Genomic DNA, 21372 nt, shown 5'->3' with positions numbered 1-21372 from the left:
TCCATAGTAGTTATTGTTGTCTCGCTGATTTGTTTTTATTATGAACTGGAAATATGTTCGCAGATTTCCAGTAAGATTGATAAATCCAACATGAAGGAGATGTTCGAAAGATTTCGTACCTCTTATCATATTAAAACCTAAACCCATTTGTATCTTTTTGATTTTTCCCGCTATCCATCTTTGTGATTTAACATTTAAGCGTAAACATGGTGAAATTCAAACAATTAGAAGTAAAGGTGAACCGTTGCCGCAAAATTCTAGTACAATTCTGACAGTATTTTGACAAATTTAAAACCTGCCCAAATCGTGATGGATACCTGCCGGCTGCCAGAAACCATCCGATGCGAAATTGGGAGATTCGAGTACTTAAACTAGTGTTTCTTGTATTCTGCTTGAGAAATAGTTTACGTCGGAGTTTACATTGCAATGATGGATACGGCCGCCAGGAACTGCGACCTGGACCAGAGTGAATCAGAAGACTTTATTTACAAAAAAAGGCTTGGATGATGAAAACCAGGACAATTCAAGCGATTTCTTCGACCTCCCAGGAAACCAGAGCAGTCAGTTCTAAATCAGGACATATTCTGGGACACCAGAACGTATGATCACGTATCTTTGAAGCTGGGCTCGTGATTTGAAACATCATCTGGCATTTCACAAGCTAACGATTTAGGACTTTTGCTGTTTACATCGTTAAACTGGAGGTAACAAACTGTTTTATGCCCACGATTCAGAAATCAATGCAATTAATTGCATACCATTTCTGAAGTTAGTGAATGTTTTGATGAGATGCTTTCCAGAATTCTAAAGAGTTTAATAGAGTACTCCGTCACCGATTAAGCGTCAAAGCCTGCTATGAAAAGTCTGTCAAACTATGGATTACTTTCTGAATAGTTCATTTCTATACTGCTTTAACCACGCCGGTGGTTGAGTGGTAAGCGTGACCACCGCTCATTCCAGTTGGCCTGGGTTCAATCCGCGTTGTTGAGATTTTTCTGAGGTGAAAAAATCTGTGGTCACGTCTTGCTTCGGAAGGGAAGTAAGGCCGTTGGGCCCCGATCCATGAGTTGATGGATCGATATCTAGTCCAGATAGTGGAATCACCTCTCCGGCGTCAGTAAAGAAGAAGTACCTTCTATACTTACTAACAAATACCCTCCTCCTGTGATACTTCTGCAGTGCGTAGTAATATATACGGCCTCTAGCAAAAGCAAGTATCGGACTAAACCATTCCTGCCCTTTCCTTCCGCGATCTACGTTCGGGCCTTGCCGACGCCGGTATTGATCAATAAACACTTTAGGATTACTAGAAGCTGCACATTGCATATTTCCTGTGCAACTTCAGCTAGTCCAGGTCGATAACGGAGTAGCAGCCAGGGGTGGTCGCACAAGCTCAAGCTCAAGTTCATTTTTATACTGCGTCGGTGACGGTGCTCTGTTTTACGCTATACAAGTTAATTTCTGATAACATAGAAAATAAGAATAGAAAGGAATATTCCACTTGCATTGAAATTTTCTTGGAACCGAAAAGGTATTCGATATAAACTGGGTAATGTTTTGAAAAGAGTTATCCCCCAGGACAATTTGAGTACCCTTCCTTTAATCACAAACCCACCCATAAACCTAATCAAGCAAATACTCACTTTTTCCCAGGAATCCCGTTCCTCCGGTAATGAAAACGTTGCACCGGTCGTAGAACTGCTGAATCTCCGTCAGCTTTCTTTCGACCTGAGCCGGGCTGGCGGTGGTCTCCAGGGTCGGTACGGTCATTGAAGCACTAACACTGCCACCGCCGCCACCACCACCTCCTTGACTGGTTTGCAGCTCAGCCGCATCCAGAGGGGCCGACTGGTTTAGCACATCTTGGGCGGACGTTGCGACGGTCATTGCGATCGCGGGTCTTTTCGTAGCACTTATATTTTCACCAATCACACTGTTTGATTTTCACTATACGTACAGCACTGCACCGCAGTCTCTGTATGGGAGTCCCCACTTCTCTACGGGTCAAGCGCCTGGCCAGGTGCAATATGAAGCAAATTATATATATTTTTTGGCTTTCGGAGCGTCGACGTCTGCAACACTGACTGCTAGGCGAATGACGCGGTTGGTTACACGTTTTTTTCTGCCGTTGTTACGGTTCACTTGTTCGACCCACTGACTGACTGGACGATGCTACTCTTGTTTGGTGGCTATTGCACTTAACTGTTGTCTAACTTTTCTTCTTCTACACCAATGTGAGTTTTTTGTGATTGCAGCAAATTTTGACTTATGTATTTTTCATTTCACACGACAATTTCAGCACTTTTCTCGCACAGTACCGCCACTTGGAAAGAAAAACAAAAAGCCGCCCAGAAGCTGAGTCCGGTAAGTGTAAGATTTGTACCGCTGACGATGACGCTGTTGAAGAAAAATAAATAAATAGTATAAAAATAATGACGGGTATGATTCAACACCACTTTGGAAATCGTTGGTCTCTGGGGAAAGCGAGGTGGGGGCTGGGTCGGTTCGATGCAGTGGTCCCACCGCTCAGTACGGCGATTTCAAGTTTCGTTCACTTCAAGTTTCGCGCTCTCGAACGTAGATTTCAAGTGCTTCATCAGCGTCTCCCGGGGGCTCGCTGAGAGTCTTAGCGCAGTCATGTCACATATGGTGCTGGCAGCTGTTTGCCTATTGCCGCATGGGGCTGCCGCTGTCAATGGGTGATGTTCAACTGTTGGGTTGAAAAATCGGCATGCTAGTGGTCGTGGTAGTCTTGGGATTGCCATTTTTACATAATCGATATCATTTTTCACACTATTTGGCCGAGCTGAGGTCGCCCCGACTATTCGATTTCTTAAGTATAATATGTGTGACGATGACGATCCCACCAGCGTCACTAGCACTACTATATTAGTAAACCCCGGAGCCGGGTGGTGGTGATGGTGGTGAAAGACGCGGAAAACATATCACTTCTGAGTGGCAAAAATTTACTCTTACAGTCGACGAAATGTGTGTAAATAGGGCAACAGGTCGTAAGTTGGTTGGTTTTCTTGGTGGTAGGCAACTTGCCTTTCATTAGCGGTTAAAACCGCGTGAAAGGTGGTACGATCTTGATTCGGTTTGTTTTGGATCTGTTTAGTGGTTCGGAGCTAATTTCTGGTGATCTTGAACGAAGTGTTGTACATTATGGCGAGTACAGGTGGTATGCAAGTAACCTGGTGGTTGCAAAGTTTAACTATGTACCCACAGGAAAATTGTCGTTTAAATAGAAGTGAATGATTTGACAATGCGTTTGTTGTCGATCGTGCGGAAATTGTAGTATTGTGGTGCAAGATAGATAGATACATAGACACCTTCTATGAACCTTTCAGGTACTCTGTTATGATCTAACCATCGGTCAATATTTGAATAGTGTTAAAGTGATGGTTTTCGTCAAAGTTGTAGGCTTTATCAACGCAAGGAATTTTTTTGAACACAGCAACTTGGCCTGTAGTCTGCTTCCAACTATCGAAAACAACCATCGTGATTTTCAGTTTACTTTCTAAATCTGCCCGAGTCAGCGTGATATGATCGACAAATACCATTAATTGTAATCTTAAGAGCAGTATCTAAAGAACAAATGAAATTGTTCCTTGATAACCTATTGTTTAGTGAGTCTCAAGCAAAATGTGGAGCTCCGGTCAAATACCATGGCCGCTTACTTTAATTTTTTTAATAGTAGACCGACTATTTCACACTGGAATATTTGTTGAAGGTGAAAGTGGAGCTTAGGCTTACGAAATTTGCCTTTATCTAGTACTCGACACTCAGTAATGATATCGTTCAAGAGAGTGGCCCATGCGAAACAGTTTATCATGCATATCAACCTCGATTTGACACTGTACATTTGCGATAGGGTCATTAAAAGCTTCATTCTATAATATGGAGAAGAACATTCTTATAGATAGAGGGGACCTTTTCTCATTGTTTGCAAATATCAAAGACAGATTTCTACGCGCGGAAAACCATGCACAGCAAAAGAATTTATTACGGCGATCAAATCCAACATACAGTCTGTAATGTCATCGCTTGAATTTGTGGCTGTTTTTCAGGCAATAATGAGTGTGTAATCGGCAAAAACGACGATCAGTACCACCAAATTGGCAGCCAGCACCATCAGCGAGCAAGCAAATGCCATAGAAAAAAGTCCGTTTTCAGAGTGAATCCTTTCTATATTAGAAGGGCAAAAAATCTGTTCAAAAATTCATGAAAACAATCGCGATTTTGTGAGCTAAACTGTTTGTGAAACTTGTGACCGATTTCGTGAAATCTTGAATAGTAAACCTAGTATTCATGAAACTATTTGCGTTTAAAAAAAAACAGTTGACGCCATAAATATAAATTGCGTTCCATTCGAATGGTTGGTTGGGTTACTATGGTTGACGAGGCTTGTTCATTTTTTGGCGATACGCTGGTTTGTATTAATTTTATCAGCCCAAAGAGCCGACAGTTGAACAATATTCATGATATCTGGAGCTTAGTCGCAAAATTTGAACTTTTTTTAACTTTATTATGATATTCTTATTATAGTTTACTAACTTGACTAACTTGTGATTTATCTTTGTAATATGGTATGTCACTCATGATTTTCGTAGTATTTGTTCATGTTATCGTGATAACTATAGTTTACTATAGAATTTGACACGTGGAGTAATGTGATTCATGTTTATGATATCAACAGTTTTATGATATTCGTAATTTCGCATCGCATTTTCGTGATGTGTTATTTTTGGGATTATTTACTTGGAGTAACACGACAATATGAAACTGTAACCGATTCGTGGTGTCTTGTTTTGTATGCTACAGGGTGATTCATCATGAGGTTTTTTTTAATCGAGCAAAAACTTTTAAAAAATGTTAATTCATTTCGCGAAGTTTTATTTTATTTTTTGTTTGTAAATAATTTCTTTTAAATGTTGGGCATAGCATCGCGTGGGGTGGTCCTTTCGAGTGGTCTTATTTTTGACGACGCGTTCGAGCAGTTCAAGTGGTATCTGGCTAATTGCTCGAATCATGTTGGCTTCCAATACTTCAATCGTTGCAGGCTTATCTACATAGATTTTTGACTTCACATAGACCCATATAAAAGAGTTGATAGCACAGTGGCACGACTTAGAACAAAAGGTGGACTAAAGTCCAAACTTTGCCGTATCGGTTCAAATAGAACGGTTTTATGCAATTTTGGGACGCTGAATTCGTTTCTGATACTAGAACATTTTAAAAATAAACCTCTACTATTCATTAGGGTGTCTCAAATTTTTTTTTTTCTAAATCGCTCTTAAAATTTGTGTTTATTGATTTTCGTGTGTTAAATCGTTTTTTGGAATTAATACTTGTAAAAGAAATTCATTATACATTAGGGTGGCTCAAAAATAATTATTTTGTTGCGAAGGTTAAAAAAAATAAAGAAATTTATGTGCGCTGAATTCCTATTTTGATTATAAAAATAGAAACTTTACTACTTATTAGAGTGGCTCAAAAGTAAGTATTTGATTTTTATAATGATTTTTTCAATAGTAATTTTGGAATTCTTTTTCCATAATGAAACAAATTGATTGATATCTCATTTTGGGGCTTCAGAAATGACTATTTTGTTTTACGGATCAAATAATATATATTAGACTAATTTTGGAACGTTTAATTCATTAGTGGGTTACTTGATAAGAAAACTACATTTTCTTTCATTTTCAAACCCAAATATTTAGAGCGTCTTAGTGGAATGTTTAATTACATTCACCAATCAACAAGATGGTTAACATTTTTTTCGCTGGTAAAACAAAGTTACTTAGATTGCTTATTTCATATCTTAAAGAAAAATAAATCCAAAACCCTTTTTTCGTTTATATGGTTCATTTAAAAATGATCTTATTTTATTTGGATCACTCAATGTGACAGTTATTGCGTAAGTTAACAAGAAATAGTTCCAAAACATTTTTATGACATATTTCAGATGAATGAAAATATTTACTGATTTTTAAACATTCTTAATACCTTTAACACCTAAAAAAACATACTTCCTACTCGGGTCCTTACTTTTGATCATTAGAAAATCCCTTGTAGATCATGTTCTCAATGCTGTTTGAAAGTTGTGTATGTATTCGTGTCATTATTCTAGCTATAAAGTGATTATTCAAATTCAATATCAGTATTAACCATGCGTCTCTATTTATAGTTTTTTTAAAATTTTGACTGCTTATCACAAGTTTTCGCAAAAGAGAATTTTAAAGAGAAAACTAAAAGCTTTCGAATGAGTATAGTGTGATCGCGGGCATTCACGGGCGTCGTTTTTGTTATCGCATTAGAAGTTCGAATTCAATAAAAATTCATGACGAACAGCTATCTAAACACTAACTAAACCAATTAGTTACCTAGTTTTGGCGATTTTACGATGTAATTTTATCACACGGATAATTTTAGTGAATTAATGTAATACATAAAATCCACTGTTTCTTAGAAATAACGAAAACAACCGTATGTAGTTCCTATGGTCAAATAATACAAAAAACACTTGAGTTATGCCCTTCAAAAAGCTGTCAAAAATTCATTTTACGTTCAAATCACCTAAAATCTCGCGAACATGTCTCTGATGGCTCAGCTGACACGAAAAAAATTGTGAGATTATCACATAACCTCCATATATGGACTTAAGTCCAGGCTCGTCCCACTGTGAATAGGTGTGATATCGCCTGATCTAGGCGGCCCCCTGACAGGTTCACGGGGGGAAATTAAACGTTCACCGAATTTCTGACGCAATAATTCCATTGTTACATAACTTGTGTGGCACATGGTGCCGTCTTATTGGAACCAAATGTTGCCAAGACCACTGGCTTCAAGTTCGGACAGTAACCAGGCTTTTAACATGCTTTTAAATCAAGACTCTTCCGTAAAATACGCAATGTTTTTGCATACGACAATCCAAGTTGTTGAGAACGGTGTCAAATCGATTCTTCGCGATCATCACGTACACGTGTACTTCGACTCTAACTTACGATTGAATGGCCAGTAGGGGATTCAGTTGCCCGACTATGTCGACCATAGTAGAGTTGGAGTGCATGAAACACATTCCTCACATAGCGCTGATTTTCGTAATACTAATTAATTTGGGAACGGTAGGACGTTGTAAGTCGTTCAATTATGAAATAGTAAGCAATACTGAACAACAATAGCATGAAAGTTTGTTGCTAGCACCCGTCAACCACTAAAAATACCATGTTAAAAAACCTCATGTTGAATCACCCTGTATTTCACGAATACGATTTGAATGTATAATGTATTTTTGGCGCTCAGTGAATTTTCGTTTTCTTTCCGGACATCAAAGCCCTAGCAAATAAATGACGTTGTTCGAGGTCGTTTTTTATACGCTGAAACCTCCATTTACGAAATCTTTTTTAAGTAATATTCGATTTACGTAACTTTTTTTACGATCTAAATTCGAAATAACGGACTCTTTTTTTACGGATTGTCAAGTGGCTCAAGACATCGATTCCCGTCATGCACTCGTCAATCCCATTCCGAAAATACCCATATTTTTGAGGTTATGTAGGGGTCATTCTACGTCAGATTCACAACCAAAATTTTGATTCCTTCTAAAAAAAATTCTTGCATTCTCTAGCTAAACATAATTGACATGTATTTTTTGTTTTTGCTGAGCATGATATTTTTTCAAGTTATTAGTTTTTGAACTTTTGAAGTTTAAGAAATTGAACATTTTTCAATCTTTGATAATTCGGAAACGATTCGATATATGAAAAAAATATTGAATAAAAACAGTTGCGTTTTTAAATGAGTTTACCAAAAAAAATTTAAAAAAAATATTTTTTCTTATACAACTTATAAAATTTGTAATTATTTGAAACAAACTAAATTTTTTTAAAGTTGGACCAAATCTTTTTACTTTTTATTTTCTTTAAATATTAAGAGACATGTTAAAAAGATTGTGTAAAAATTTGGGAGTGGATCTCAAAATACTTTGCGAGATATTGCAATTATAATCTTAAAACAAGGCAATTTTACACTAAATGTGATAGGCCTGTTATAACAACACAATCTTCTCGATACAATTTTAAATTATTTGAAAATCTAAAAAAAAATTTGCTGGCGCGGCCCTAAAAATTATTTGCTTCTAACATTTGCAGAGTACATAAATTACATAGCAAAAACAAGTATTTCGTAAAAATACTGGTTTCTAGGTTATCGGGGATTGAAAAATGTTCAATTTTATAAAATTTATATCATTTAATAAAATATTTTATAAAGTTCCAAAAGTCATTACTTGAAAAGTATATCAAATTCAGCCAAAGCCTAAAATTTGCGTCAATAATTTTTAGCTAAAGAACGAAAAAAATGAGGGAACTAAAATTGTAGTTGTAAATCTGACGTGCAATTTTAAGACTTTTTTGGTGGTATCCAAGTGTTAAGCGCAATTTTTTTTTAAAGTCGCCCCGAAAACCATTTTTTTATGGAATAAGAAGAATTAAAAAGAATATGTGAAAATTTTAGAATAGAACTCGAAGTATTTTACGAGATATTACAATTATAACAGGCTTATCACTGGGCGTTTAGTGTAAAATTGCCTTGTTTTAAGTTTATAATTGTGATATCTTGCAAAGCATTTTAATATCCACTCCCAAACCCAAACTATTTAACATGATTCTTAATATTCAAAGAAAATAAAAAGTAAAAAAAATGGTCCAACTTTAAAAAAATTCAATTTGTTTCAAATAATTGCAAATTTCATAAGTTATATGACAAAAAATATGATTTTATGAAATTTTTTCAGTAAGCTCATTTAAAAAATCAACTTTTTTTATTTAACTTTTTTTCCATATATCGAATCGTTTCCGAGTTATCAGTGATTGAAAAATGTTCAACTTTATAAATTTCAAAAGTTCAAAAACTAATATCTTGAAAAAATATCATATTCAGCCGAAACAACAATACAATGCAAGAAAAAAATTTGGAAGGAATCAAAATTTTGGTTGTAAATCTGACGTGGAATGACTCGTAGAATTTATCTAACCCGGAAGTCGCCATCTTGGATTACAAAATGGATCAAGACATCGATTTCCGTCATGCACTCGTCAATCTGATTCCAAAAATACCCATATTGGTGAGATTATAGAGAATTTTTTCTAAACCGGATGTCGCTATCTTGGATTACATAATTGCTCCTCAAAACACTGATTCCCGTCACTCGTCAACCTCATTCCAAATATACTCATATTGTTGAGGTTGAAGTTGAGAATTTATCGAAACCGAAAGTCACCATCTTGAATTTCAAGTAGGTTCCAAATGTCCATTTTCATCATCAACACGTCAAGCCTGTTCCAAAAATACCTTGGGTCATCGTGAATATTCCTCAACCGCAAGTCGCCATCTTTGATTTCAGAGAGGTTCCAGTTGTCCATTTTCATCATCTACTTGTCAAGCCACATCCAAAAATACCCGTTATCGGGTATATGGCTCAACCAACGAATTTTAATAAGAATGTGAATCAAACTTTTTTACGAACTAAATACCGAATAGCAAAAACTTTTTAGCGAATTAATTCAATTTACGAACGTCCGGTTTGGTTTGCAAATTGAGGTTACAGTGTATCTACTGCTCGTACTTATGACTGGACGCTAGTAGTAAGGTGCAACTATGTTTCATTTCAAGATTCAGTTCAAGCAAAAAAAAAAAATTATTTCACGAATAATACTCTAAATTATTTTAAATAGTTTACGTGAAACTTTTGAGACCTTGTTTAGACTTGCATGAAGGTGAAAACATTTAGGAATATCATCTAAATATCACGAGCACGCAAGATAGATCGAGAATAATATACTATGAATCAAGAATTGGTTCACGAATCTAGGAATAATAGTTGAAGGTTTTGTGAACTATTTCATGAAATCGAATAATGAGTAGAGACTAATATACTAGCAACCATGAATTAGTTCACAATATCCCGAGTTTCGTGAAATAGTTTACAATATTCAGGTTCTTTTGATTTTGTAAGCTGTTTCACAACCACGGAAAAACACCTTATGAGAACGTTGCAGTAACTCGGCTGATAAATCTGTTTACGCCGTATAGTCGGACCGTATACCATGCTTCTAAATTCATGAATAAAATCAAGACTCAACTATTGATTTTTGAATTATGTTCATATACTTGTGAACTAGTTCTCGTACAAAAAATCGTTTTTCTGGCATTACTGAAGGAGAATTCAGCATAATGATGATTTTGTTCACGGTTCTGTTTTCGTAACGTAAAAACGTTATTGTTTTAGAATTCATGGAAAGTATAAACACGAAGATGGGAATATTTTTGTCTGTGCACCAATTATTGAATTTCGTATTTTTCATGATTATTTTTTGTGTTTCAAAGTGTTTTCGGTGAAAGGAATGTAGCGAAGTGCACAGTATTCTTGTGGTGAATATAGAGGATCAACTCTTAACTCGATCGCTCTAATTTTTCAGATAATTCAATCCTATGTGCGGGGAACTGCGCTATACCATTCCCCATCTGAGGAACTCTCGAATAACTTTGGCAATAATTTATGACAGCAAACCCACGTTGGTTCTTCAGCGCGTTATGCTAATTTTCAAAACATGTTGGAGAGTTCCACTATCAAGGAATTATTTCAAACTGGTTCGAAGCTTATTTAAAGAAGATTCACTGCTACCATCTGGTATCAAGAGAAACAAAGGAACGTTGCTGATTTCGTTTCAACTGATAATTTTATGCGTCTTATTCTGTTTTGCTTAAAGAGAACAGCTATCGAAGATTTTTTCAACTATTGCACTAGTTTCACTCTGTGAAATGTATTTTGTGACTAGTTTGGAAGGTGCTAATGAAACAGGTCATTAACCAGATAAAAATTGTACATTCGTGAATAACCCCAGCTTGTATAAGGGTTGTTTAATAAAGACAAAGCAATTCGGCAACTGAGAAATAAACTTCTGCCCCTTTAATGGCACGATTACTTTCGACATTTTGTCTTCTCACTAAGTGTTGAAGGGTCGTTAAGTTTTGACGTCACACAGTTGTGCTATTTTCACCGACTGCCACTTACTAAAAAGGATTTCAATTTATGGGGCTGTTATGTTAAAGTTCTGTTGTTTTTTCTTCGCTATTCGGCTATAGGATATAAAAATGCAACTTACGAATCGTTCGGAGACGGAATCGACGAGTGCTCAGAGGAGTTTTTTTTCTCTCATTTGACATCGAGATATAAAGCCATTATTGATGCGAAATATTTTCTGCAGTTACCGATTCACAGATCACCGGTGGTGATATTTCGCTGGAAATTTTTTTCTGCTCAGGAAAATTTCAAAAGTAATTCAAAGCATTCATTGGAATGGGTTTAAGCCCCCCTCCTTACCACACCCCTTATCGCGTGGGCCTGCTTCTATGTTGTAATGTGTATTACCAATTTTCAGCTTATATCGATTTAAAACTTTGCACCAGTTTTTTAAATAAATTTCGTTCTAGACTGTATGTCTGTAATCTGTGGTCTCATTTTTCAATTTATCATCAAAATTCAGGGGTGATTTATTGTTAATCAAGTAATAAGGCATTTGCTATTCATAAGTAAGACCCAGCTTTTACACGTATGGGACGTGTGCGTTGAAAACCTAGCCCTAAGGTCGATGGCTTTGACTCTATTTATGTTATATAAAACTGAACCGCAGTAATGCAATTGCGTATAAGGCTCAGGTTTGTATTGTAGTTTCGGTGTGTTAAAGAGCTATAGATTTTATCAGTAGTGTTCATTATTTCTTCGGTAGTGAAGAATCCAGGTTGATTACTGCTTTTGATTGATTGTATTGTATCATGTTGTCATTTTCTATTTCCCTAAAAAGAAATATTTTTCTCCTCCGTTGACTGCTGTCTACTTGTCTACGGTTTGTATTTACGCCCTAATCCAGAGTTAGTCGCGTTTTATGCGTCGAATCAATCCCAAGGAAGAACTCAGAAAATGGCGTCCGAATTTAAAATTATTCAAGATTTAACACTAGCCCTGTTATTATCTAGTATTCTTTAACGGTTTGAATAGAGAACTTGAAGGTCAAGTTTCGCAACGGAATTTTGTATCTGTGTTTTTTTCTTTTTTTACGCTTTAAAATTGTAAATAATAAAAGTTTTTGACCCCCAATCCTTATTGTTGAACACGGAAGTTCCTCGCCGTGGGCTTGGTTGAAAGAAACATTTATAAATAATACCCGGAAATACCCGTTTTTACTTAAACGAACACAATCGGTGAAGGCCATCTGTTTGATTCGGTAGATGTCTGTGATATTTTTTTGCTAAACACATGTGTGCTCACCCGCCGAAAAGCACTGTGAACCGTGTCCTCCGGTCATTAATTTATTGGTATATGTGGTTTACGACGCAGCGTGCAGTCAGGTGTAAAGCCTTGCTCCGATTAGTACTATCGTGCTCTGTGTGGTACTGTTTTGATATATGAATTAATCATTTTATTCTGCGGTATAGTAAATCATTAGAAACAGAAAGTTGCTGCTAACGGAATCAGTCGTTTTTAGCGAAAGGAACTTTCTTGCAATTATTATAGGCTAGACAGTATGATTTTGAGCTCAGATGTTGCAAATTTGGTTAACGTGTTTTGGAAGCGAAGTGCATCTTTTTTGACCCGTCAGCTACTACAGGATATTTCTTAAGGCGATGGGGGGGGGGGGGTATCCGAAGAAGTGGGCAAAACATCGACTTTTTTTATTCGCCTTTTTGTTAATGTAGAACATCTAGAATAGTCTCCCTCAAATTCGGTGGCCAACTTCCTTTGTTTTAAACAGCCATGTATTCCACGTGCGTATTTTTTATAACACACGAAGATTTCAATCTATCGGCAACGATTTTCGAAAAACCGATAGTGATAGAAATACAGTGTTAACAATACACTCTTTACTACTTTTACTCAAATTTTCAAGAGAAAATACCCATTTTTCTACAGCGTTTTTTCCGTGATGTAATTTGAGGCGCGTTTTTAAAATTGGCGAACACGATAATTCAAAAACTAATATACGAATTGACTTGATTTTTTATGAGAATTCACAATATGCGTAGCCTGTCGATGAACCACAGAAAACTGAATAATTTTTTTCTCTATTATTTTGAAGAAAAGTAAGCGAATTTTATAATAAAATATTTTTTTAATAATAAAATTATTTTTTGCTTTTTTCGATGGCCGACCTGCGGATAGATGTTTTCTTCTTATTTTTTCCCTGGCTGCATTTGAAGTTCGATTTTTTTGCTATTAGCATGTCTCTTCTTAGGAGCGATAACATGGTGTTCGATCACAGACTAATAGGCATAACACTCGAAAACAAATCTTCGCCCGCTTCTGATATATGAGCATGTATACAGGGGATAGACCACTAGTGAAAATTGTTTCCGTACCTGAGGGATAACTTACTTGGCAATAAGTGGTTGGAACCGTGTATAAAAGGTGGAGCTAGTGTTTTGGTAATATTGGTGGATTGATATTTTTAAAGGAATTTCCTCATATTGTTATATCTGTTAGCCTGTGGTTAGATGTTTATTTGGGGAGACTGCTTTAGGGACGCCTGCTCTACCGGGTAGCGTACTAAATTTACAATTCCGGTAATTTATCTGAAAAGTACGATCGGTTAAATAATTTTGAATAACATCTATTGCATAAATTGGAAAACTGAAATCCTGAAAGTGTCAAAATATACACTTCATTTCCAAGAACGGCGACAAAGAAGCATAACTTGTTTTTTCGAGTTTTGGAATAGTGGCAGCATGGCAGTGAGCGCAAAAGAGATACCGTGATAAACTCATTCGCTCATTCTCCAGCGGTTTTATGTATCCGGAGAAATAACACTTTGTATTTATCTGGAGAAGTTGTGTGAGTGCCAATAACTTTTCGTGTGAAAATGTGAGTTTTTATCGTCGAACTAGCAAGGTTTCCGGACGCATTTTCCAGGAATTCCACGAAGATCCGTCCGAAGATAATAAAAATCCTGATCGACCATTTTGGATTCCTATGAAACTTTACACATTTCATCGGCATGGAAGACTAAACATTTTCCACAATCAGTAAGATTATTTTGACTCAAGTGCAATTTTTCAAAAGGGCGTCAACATTTCTACGTGCATTAATTTCCTTTTTTTTTGTTCGATTGCTGTATTTTATACAGCAAAACTTTCTGAAGACGAGTTCGAAAGAATGATTATTTATGTGCGAAAAAAATATACACTGAAAAAAATTTTGTGTCATTTTTCACAAAAACAAAAATTTGTGTTAAAAATTTAAATTGTGAAAAACCCATTTTTTCTAATTTGTTATATTTTGTCAATAAAAACCTCAAAAGAAAGGAAACATTTTGAATGTGATTGTATGATGGAGAACTTATCGTTAATATAGTTTTTCTAATAATAACTTTACACAAGTTTTTAAATTTCATGCTAATTGACATGCAAAACTGTAATGTTATTACAGAATACAATTTTAACTCTCATTTTATATCTAAATGTGTTTAACAAAAATCTTCCAAAATGCGATAGTTTTAGAAATATTTGGAATTTTGATCCAACAGTTAATTCGTGTAATTTTTTAAAGGTTATTCGCGTTACCCAATTATAAAATGTCAAAAATGTAATGTTTATCGTTTTAAAGACGTAAAAGAAACTTTTTCAGTGCATTTGGATAATGGTGAAGCTTTCAATAAAAAAAATTTCCTTACAACAACTTTTGACATATTTCTATAATTCTTACTATTTGCAGTCAAACATACAATTTTCTTTTTGATTATGATTCTGGTGATATTGTAAACCATTTGAAAGCTATACGAAAACAATCAAAATACTATTCAACCATGAAATATCTCGAGAACTACTACATTTCAAAAAATTTTTGTTATCAGCATTTTTATTTAAAATAGCGTTTAAAATCACATTCAAAAAGAAAATTGTATTTTTTACGGCAAATCAATTATAAAAATATGTCAAAAGTTGTTGTTAGGAAAACTTTTTTATTGAAAGCTTCTCCATGATCCAAATACACTGAAAAAGTTTCTTTTACGTCTTTAAAACGATAAGCATTAGATTTTTGACATTTTATGATGGGGTAACGCGAATAACTTTTAAAAACGGCATAATCACACGAATTAACTGTTTTTGTTGAAACAAAATTCCAAATATCTCGAAAACTATCAACTCGATTTAAAATAAGACTAAGAATTATATTCTCTGCTTTATTTTAGAAATAGGCCCCTTTAAGGCATGGCATGCACAAATAAAATAAATTAAAGACCAAATCTGATAACAAATACTATTTGGACTCATTGGAAGTTAAACTCACTCCACAGGTAAAAGCCAGTAGAAGGGCATATGCGCGTGTAATGTCAACATCAGAGAGTTCAGGCGAATGTCCTATAAAAATAATATATTCAAACCTTAACCAACCAGGCTTCTTCGCAATAACCCTGCAATTGTCACGTATGATAATAACCGCCAACAAATGTAGTACCAGTACATTACTTTTAAATGAGCATTTCACTTGTAGAGCACTGAAATACGCAAACAAACTAAATGAAATGAAAATTCCGTTTCACGTTTCCCAGTTTGCCCCCAGAATCAACCCATCAACAGAAACTTGTATCAGTATTCAACAAACCAACATAATCTCCTTCAAATCGACAATCGCAGCCACACTACCGTTTTCTAGAAGAAAACTAATAAAAGAGTACACTCCTTCGCAGTGCACTCTGGAGCGCGCACCGTGGTGAACAGGGTGCCAGACCTACCGATTTATCGGTAGTCCTACCGATTTCGGTCTTCCCTACCGATTCACAGACGACCCAGGCAAAACTACCGATATTTTCTTATCCCTACCGAAAACTACCGATTTTTATTGATTTTGGACACATCCTACTCAACATTCATTTTTGAGTTGGATTTGGGCTGAGAACTGTGTTTTCAGTATTTTACAATTCTTTGTTAACACTACGTTTTTGGGACAACAACCCTGCATACCGGTAACTAGCGATAAACTTTTAGTGACTTTACCGATATTAAGGCATTCTATCTGGCCACCCTGGTGGTGAATTTATTTGAGAACGCCACACATAATTGATAGCGCACGAGAGCGGGGTCTTTCTCACCCAACTACCACACCGCCAGCGAACACTTGAAATTCGTTTATTTAGCTGCGAAAGAAAGAGCGTTCTGTTTTTTCTGTGGTCTGTGATGATTGTGTGCATAAAACAGGCGCGCCTGTACATCATTGAAATGATGGCTGGTGGCAGTCATGGAATATATTGCTTCGGACTGACAAAACGTAGCAACTACTATGAGGTCAGAAAGCAAACTGACGATTTTTTCTTATGTGCTGCTTTTATATGTGAGGTCCTAGCAACGCTCGCTGCTTGGTTGAATTGTTCGGACCAATCAGCGCTGATAGTTACCACTTTCACAAAATTCATTATTTTTGTTATTTATAGTAATAGTACATTATACGGAATCAAATACAATATACGTGCACATATTTCCGATCAGATAGTGCAAAAATATAGCGATTTCGATCAGTGCAACAGAAGTTATTCGCATTTGAAAACTGGGAAAATATCTCAGCAGAAACTTTGAAACGGGACCCCTATATTGAAACGTTAGAAGTATTCTACTTCAAGTACGATTTTTTAGTTTGAATCGCAGTTATAATTCGAAATTATTTTTTGCAAGAATTTATTGCTTATTATAAAATATTTCAAATTTGGCAAAAGCCTGGTAAAATTCTTTATTCAGTGTTATCTTTATCTCATTTTTGAAGATTTTGCGATCTAGCTCGGTCTGACTTAACACTGATCATTTTATAAACACATATATTTTTGAATTTGTTATGTTAAATTCTTGCCTGAAAATGTGGAAGAGAATCTCTTAAAATATTAACTAAATAAATAAATCTAAATAAGTCTAAATATATGATATCATTAAATGTTGAGGTTCCATGTAGCGTAAGAAGAAAAACTATAGAATTTATTGATCGGGATATTGCTTCAGTAACGAACGGAGAAATCTTATAGTGAATTTACAAATCGTGAAATATCCGGCGATTCTCGTGTATTTTGAAGCTCTGACCAAATCCTTTTTTGTACAACTCACAGAAAACTTTTTTAAAATGTATGGGTGATGAAAAGAAAAGAAGATTTTGAATTAATCTCTTTTCCATTTATGTGTTCATCTGAGATGATAAATTCAGATAGAAACCTATAAGAAGCTTGTGTCTCTGTTTTTGAAGCTAGCGTCTATCCGGTGTTAACTTTGTTCTGGCATTAAGTGTCGGATTCTGATGAAACGATGACTAAACGCAAAATTCCATAACTTATTTATAAGAAGAATAATGAAAATTGAACAATGGTTAACAATTCTGTCACTTTGCATAACATATCTGGGTGGGTCGTATTAATAATCCCAACCAAAACTCTAAATCGTTTGAGTCTAAAAGTTTCTAGACTCTTTGACAAATTCAAAAAATGTTTGTACAATTCGTGGAACCCTAGCGAAATCAATACCACATTTTCAACTACTCTACAAAATATCAGGTTTAGAATGCTTGTTTTTGTATTGCAATTTTTTGTTGATGTCAAAAAGTCCTTCGAGCTAAATTCTCTGAATCATTTCCAGTTTCAAAACAGTTATTTATATTTGATCCCGTATTTTATTTATGTATAATTTCAATCAATCAATCTAACCCAACTAGAAACTGAATCACGAAAAAATTTCCCGATAGCACTCAGGTCTAGTAAAAATATCACCATGACAGCTTCGGAGTAGCTTTCGAGTTTTAATAAGTGGCATGCAAAATATCCACTATTTATAAAAATCCTTAATAAATTCAATCATTTATTTAAATAGTGGATACCCTATATCGCACAAATGATTATGAGCGGTAATGCAAAATCCAACATGTTTAGATGCTTAGTAATTGGGAAAACATTTAATCGATTTTAAAAATACACCGAAGCACTTATGAATGAACCGCGAGAAAATACAAACGCCAAACGGTGCAACCAAAGTATTGTATGATTTCTCTTTTTCGACCACACCGGGAACTATCCTCCACACACTAGTGTAATTTTTTTCCTTTCACCACCATGTGCCACCGAAATGCAGTGAACCACTTGAATCTCTCGTTCGATGCAAGTCCGCACTTTTCCGTAAAATAAAAACAACTCACTTCCTCACACTCGATGTTTTTCTGCAAATATGATGGGTCTTTGATCGATAACAAATCGAATCGTGAAGAAATAACAGCTATGCGTCCAATCACTTAATTAAACTTCAAAATCACAGTCGAATAACCACTTGGATGTGTCCACCAAACGGAAACACTGCGCACACTGGAGAACGTTGGATTGCGCCACACGCGAGAATCAACAGATCAGTCACGAATGGATACGGGCTGTATCAGCAAATTGATAAATCATGAACTTGTGGCTTGCTTGCTTCACCGCTAAATCCCAACTGTCTAGAACAGCACGGATAGCACCGGATCTTATAAGAAAAATCGCACTAAGGTCCGAACGAAGCGGAAGTGCGTCCGAGAGCGCCGTCTGTTTCTTCTGAGGGGTGCTTTTCTAGTGGTTTGTGCTGGAATATTTAGCGATGAGAGAACTGTAGATCACGCAGTGAGAGAACGAGACACGCTATTGATCCGGCCAGATCGACAGTTGACCACTAACTGACGATTCCGGAGTGGTCATTTCCGAATCTACTCCAAGCTCCAAGCACGGCTAAGCGGCGCGCGGCGCTCATTGAGTGTCACCCGTTTATTTCTTAATTCAATTATCGACGATGTATACGGGCCTGTCTGTATGCGAGGTAAGCAGGTGAGAGAGAAGTGATCGGTTGGCCCTCGTTGCGAGATTTGGTAGCGATCGAGTGTATCTCTCGTGAGATCTTGCTCTGATGAAGCGGTAGAGAGTGAGATCCTATCACTCGTTGCTTCAGCACAGCTGATCGTGTATGGTGTGGGGTCTACATCGAAGCAGAAGTGATCATGCTAACGAAGAAATTAGGTGAGAGCTGAGGCTGCTGTGCGAGAGGTGAGAGTGATGTCAATTTTCAAAGTCAGATGATCTTATTGGTTTGAATGGGCAACGATCAGTAGCGGGGGAAAACTAATCATCGTTACTGTCGATAGGATTGCGTGGCTGGAATGTGGGGATTGGTGAACGGTCAAGGAACCGACCTCGAAAGACGGCATCTTTCTGGAACAGGGTTGACCCAGAACTAGTTTAGGAAGCCATCGATTAATGCCAACCTGTTGATACAGTTTCGTTCTATTTTATTACCCAGCTAGACCGGCTGGAACTTATTTTTTTATAGCATTCGTTGTGGAGTCTTTCGAGGGGATATTCAAAGGAAAAGATGATTCAGCATATACTGACTGTTTTTTCAGATCCTCTGCAGTTCTCTGTGTACACCGAGGAAAAAGTACTTAAGAATTTCATAAGTCACTACTTATGAACCAGCAAAATTTTGATTTCATTAAATGCTTATGCATTACATATGTAGTATATGAATTTCATAAGTTTGACTTATAGAATTCATACACATGTTTTAAGATTATTATAAAAATATTATTGTGAAAATGCCATAATTCAAGACAACATTGATGCAATTAGTTTCAATCTGGTGCTCAGTTTTAATAGGGTTAAAAATAAATGTAAGTATGTTTTTGGTTAATGAACATTGTGTAATTTTTTGTATTTACTTTTCAGCATGTCTTTTATCTTCTGAAACAACTGAAGCTTTAACTATAGGTGATTGGCCAATTCCGAGTCTACGTGGAACCATCGGACACCAGGATATCTTTTTCTAACTACAGGCCCTTTGAATATAAGCGTATGTATTGATTTATTTTCAATGAATTTTAGGAAAATACATGTCGTGGAGGAATGATTAAAAAAATATTTTCTTATTTATTTCTCAAATCAGGTGCATATATCACATTCATTAACTTCACAAAAATTCTCTTTTAAAATTCATATTTCAACACGATGATTAATATAAGTACAGTCATAAGAAGCTTATAAGAACACAATAAGAAATTCATAAGTATACCTTATGGAATCCGTAAGTGACTTGACGGCCATTTTTCCCATTTTTCATAAGACAAACTAATGATTTTCATATGGGATACTTGTGGCGCGAAGTCATAAGTGATTCTTATGGATTTCAATAGTTATTTTAGCTCGGTGTATGAATGTTTGTCGGTAGCTGACGAAACCGCAAGTGTGTGTATTATAGTTAGACTTATAAATGAATTATAGCCTCTTTCACTTCGCTGTAACGCAGCATGTATGTTTGTGTGGACTTAATTCACACTTCCTCTTCGCCATAATAACATTGAGTCTGCCCAATTATGCTTACGGATGGTTTCATCTATGCAGTTTTCTGAGTCGTTCGTGTGCTGTGTGTTCCAATTGTGTACTGATTATTCTAGTTAATCTCTGGTTCATTCTGCCTAAGAAAAACACCACGAACAGCATAATCTGGGTTTAAAAGTTTACCTCTCAGATTCACACTCATTTAAATATAAATAAAATTCACCGAGTATTGTTGTTTGCCTTGATAGTACCATTGTCCGCTTTCAAATGTAGTGCAATTGTAGAAATAAAGTCGTTTCTGGCAGTACTATCGTAGGAAGCACCGCTTTTGTTCCCTTTTTCATTCATGAATCTTTATTACAAAAAAGAACGATAAAATGATCCCAGCACTATACTAAAATCATTCCTTCGGTAGTCAGAACAATAAACGTAGGTTTGGTTTATTCACGTCTCTTTGTGAATTATGAAAATATCATATGATACATTTCTAAGTTTGACCCTTTATCCCTACGACAGAAAAATGAATTGCTTCAATTTAGGAAACCATTTACTGATATCTGCTTCGACCGCGTTAGCATTGTTTGGACGGATCAGAGGCATAGAAACACTTTCGGTTCGATTTGACGAACTTTCCAACATTGTTTCAATAAATATCGAAAGACTCCGATGTCGTCTAGTATATTATGCTAGTTCTACACCGAGGAAAAAGCACTCAAGAATTCCATAAGTCTCGACATATGAACCAGCTATACGACGATTCCATTGAGCCAGAGTTTTTAATAGTAGAGTTGCGTAAAGAGGATTGGCAACATTGGACCAATATTTGGTCTTTTTTAAATTTTGCCCAACTTTTATTTTTAGTTAAATTTCAATTGACTTAACCCGAACGCTTCAGTTAGAAGTTAACTTTGTGCATTTAAAAATTTAAAATTAAGTGTTTAAAAATCAGTACGATAAATAACATCGTATAAATAATTTAAGCTTTTTCCGGTTCTCA

At 35.8% G+C, this 21372-nt stretch overlaps 1 protein-coding gene across 2 annotated transcripts in view; it reads right to left on the bottom strand.

Annotated features, from left to right (window-relative positions):
* Window positions 1-21372, bottom strand: part of LOC131689522 (fatty acyl-CoA reductase wat) — a 133047-nt gene that overhangs the window by 92809 nt on the left and 18866 nt on the right. Inside the window, exons 1-2 of one of the 2 annotated variants that reach the window (XM_058974664.1) lie at window positions 18221-18706; window positions 1644-2397 (exon numbers count right to left, since the gene is read on the bottom strand). In XM_058974664.1, coding sequence (XP_058830647.1) covers window positions 1644-1887 — 244 coding nt within the window. In that variant the 5' untranslated portion in view covers window positions 1888-2397; window positions 18221-18706. Of the gene's footprint in view, window positions 1-1643; window positions 2398-18220; window positions 18707-21372 lie in introns of those variants that run through there. The other variant, XM_058974665.1, reaches the window with a different exon arrangement.

This window comes from Topomyia yanbarensis, chromosome 3, assembly GCF_030247195.1.
Source record: "Topomyia yanbarensis strain Yona2022 chromosome 3, ASM3024719v1, whole genome shotgun sequence".
Lineage (NCBI taxonomy): Eukaryota > Metazoa > Arthropoda > Insecta > Diptera > Culicidae > Topomyia > Topomyia yanbarensis.
This window is presented reverse-complemented; position numbering and strand designations above follow the sequence as displayed.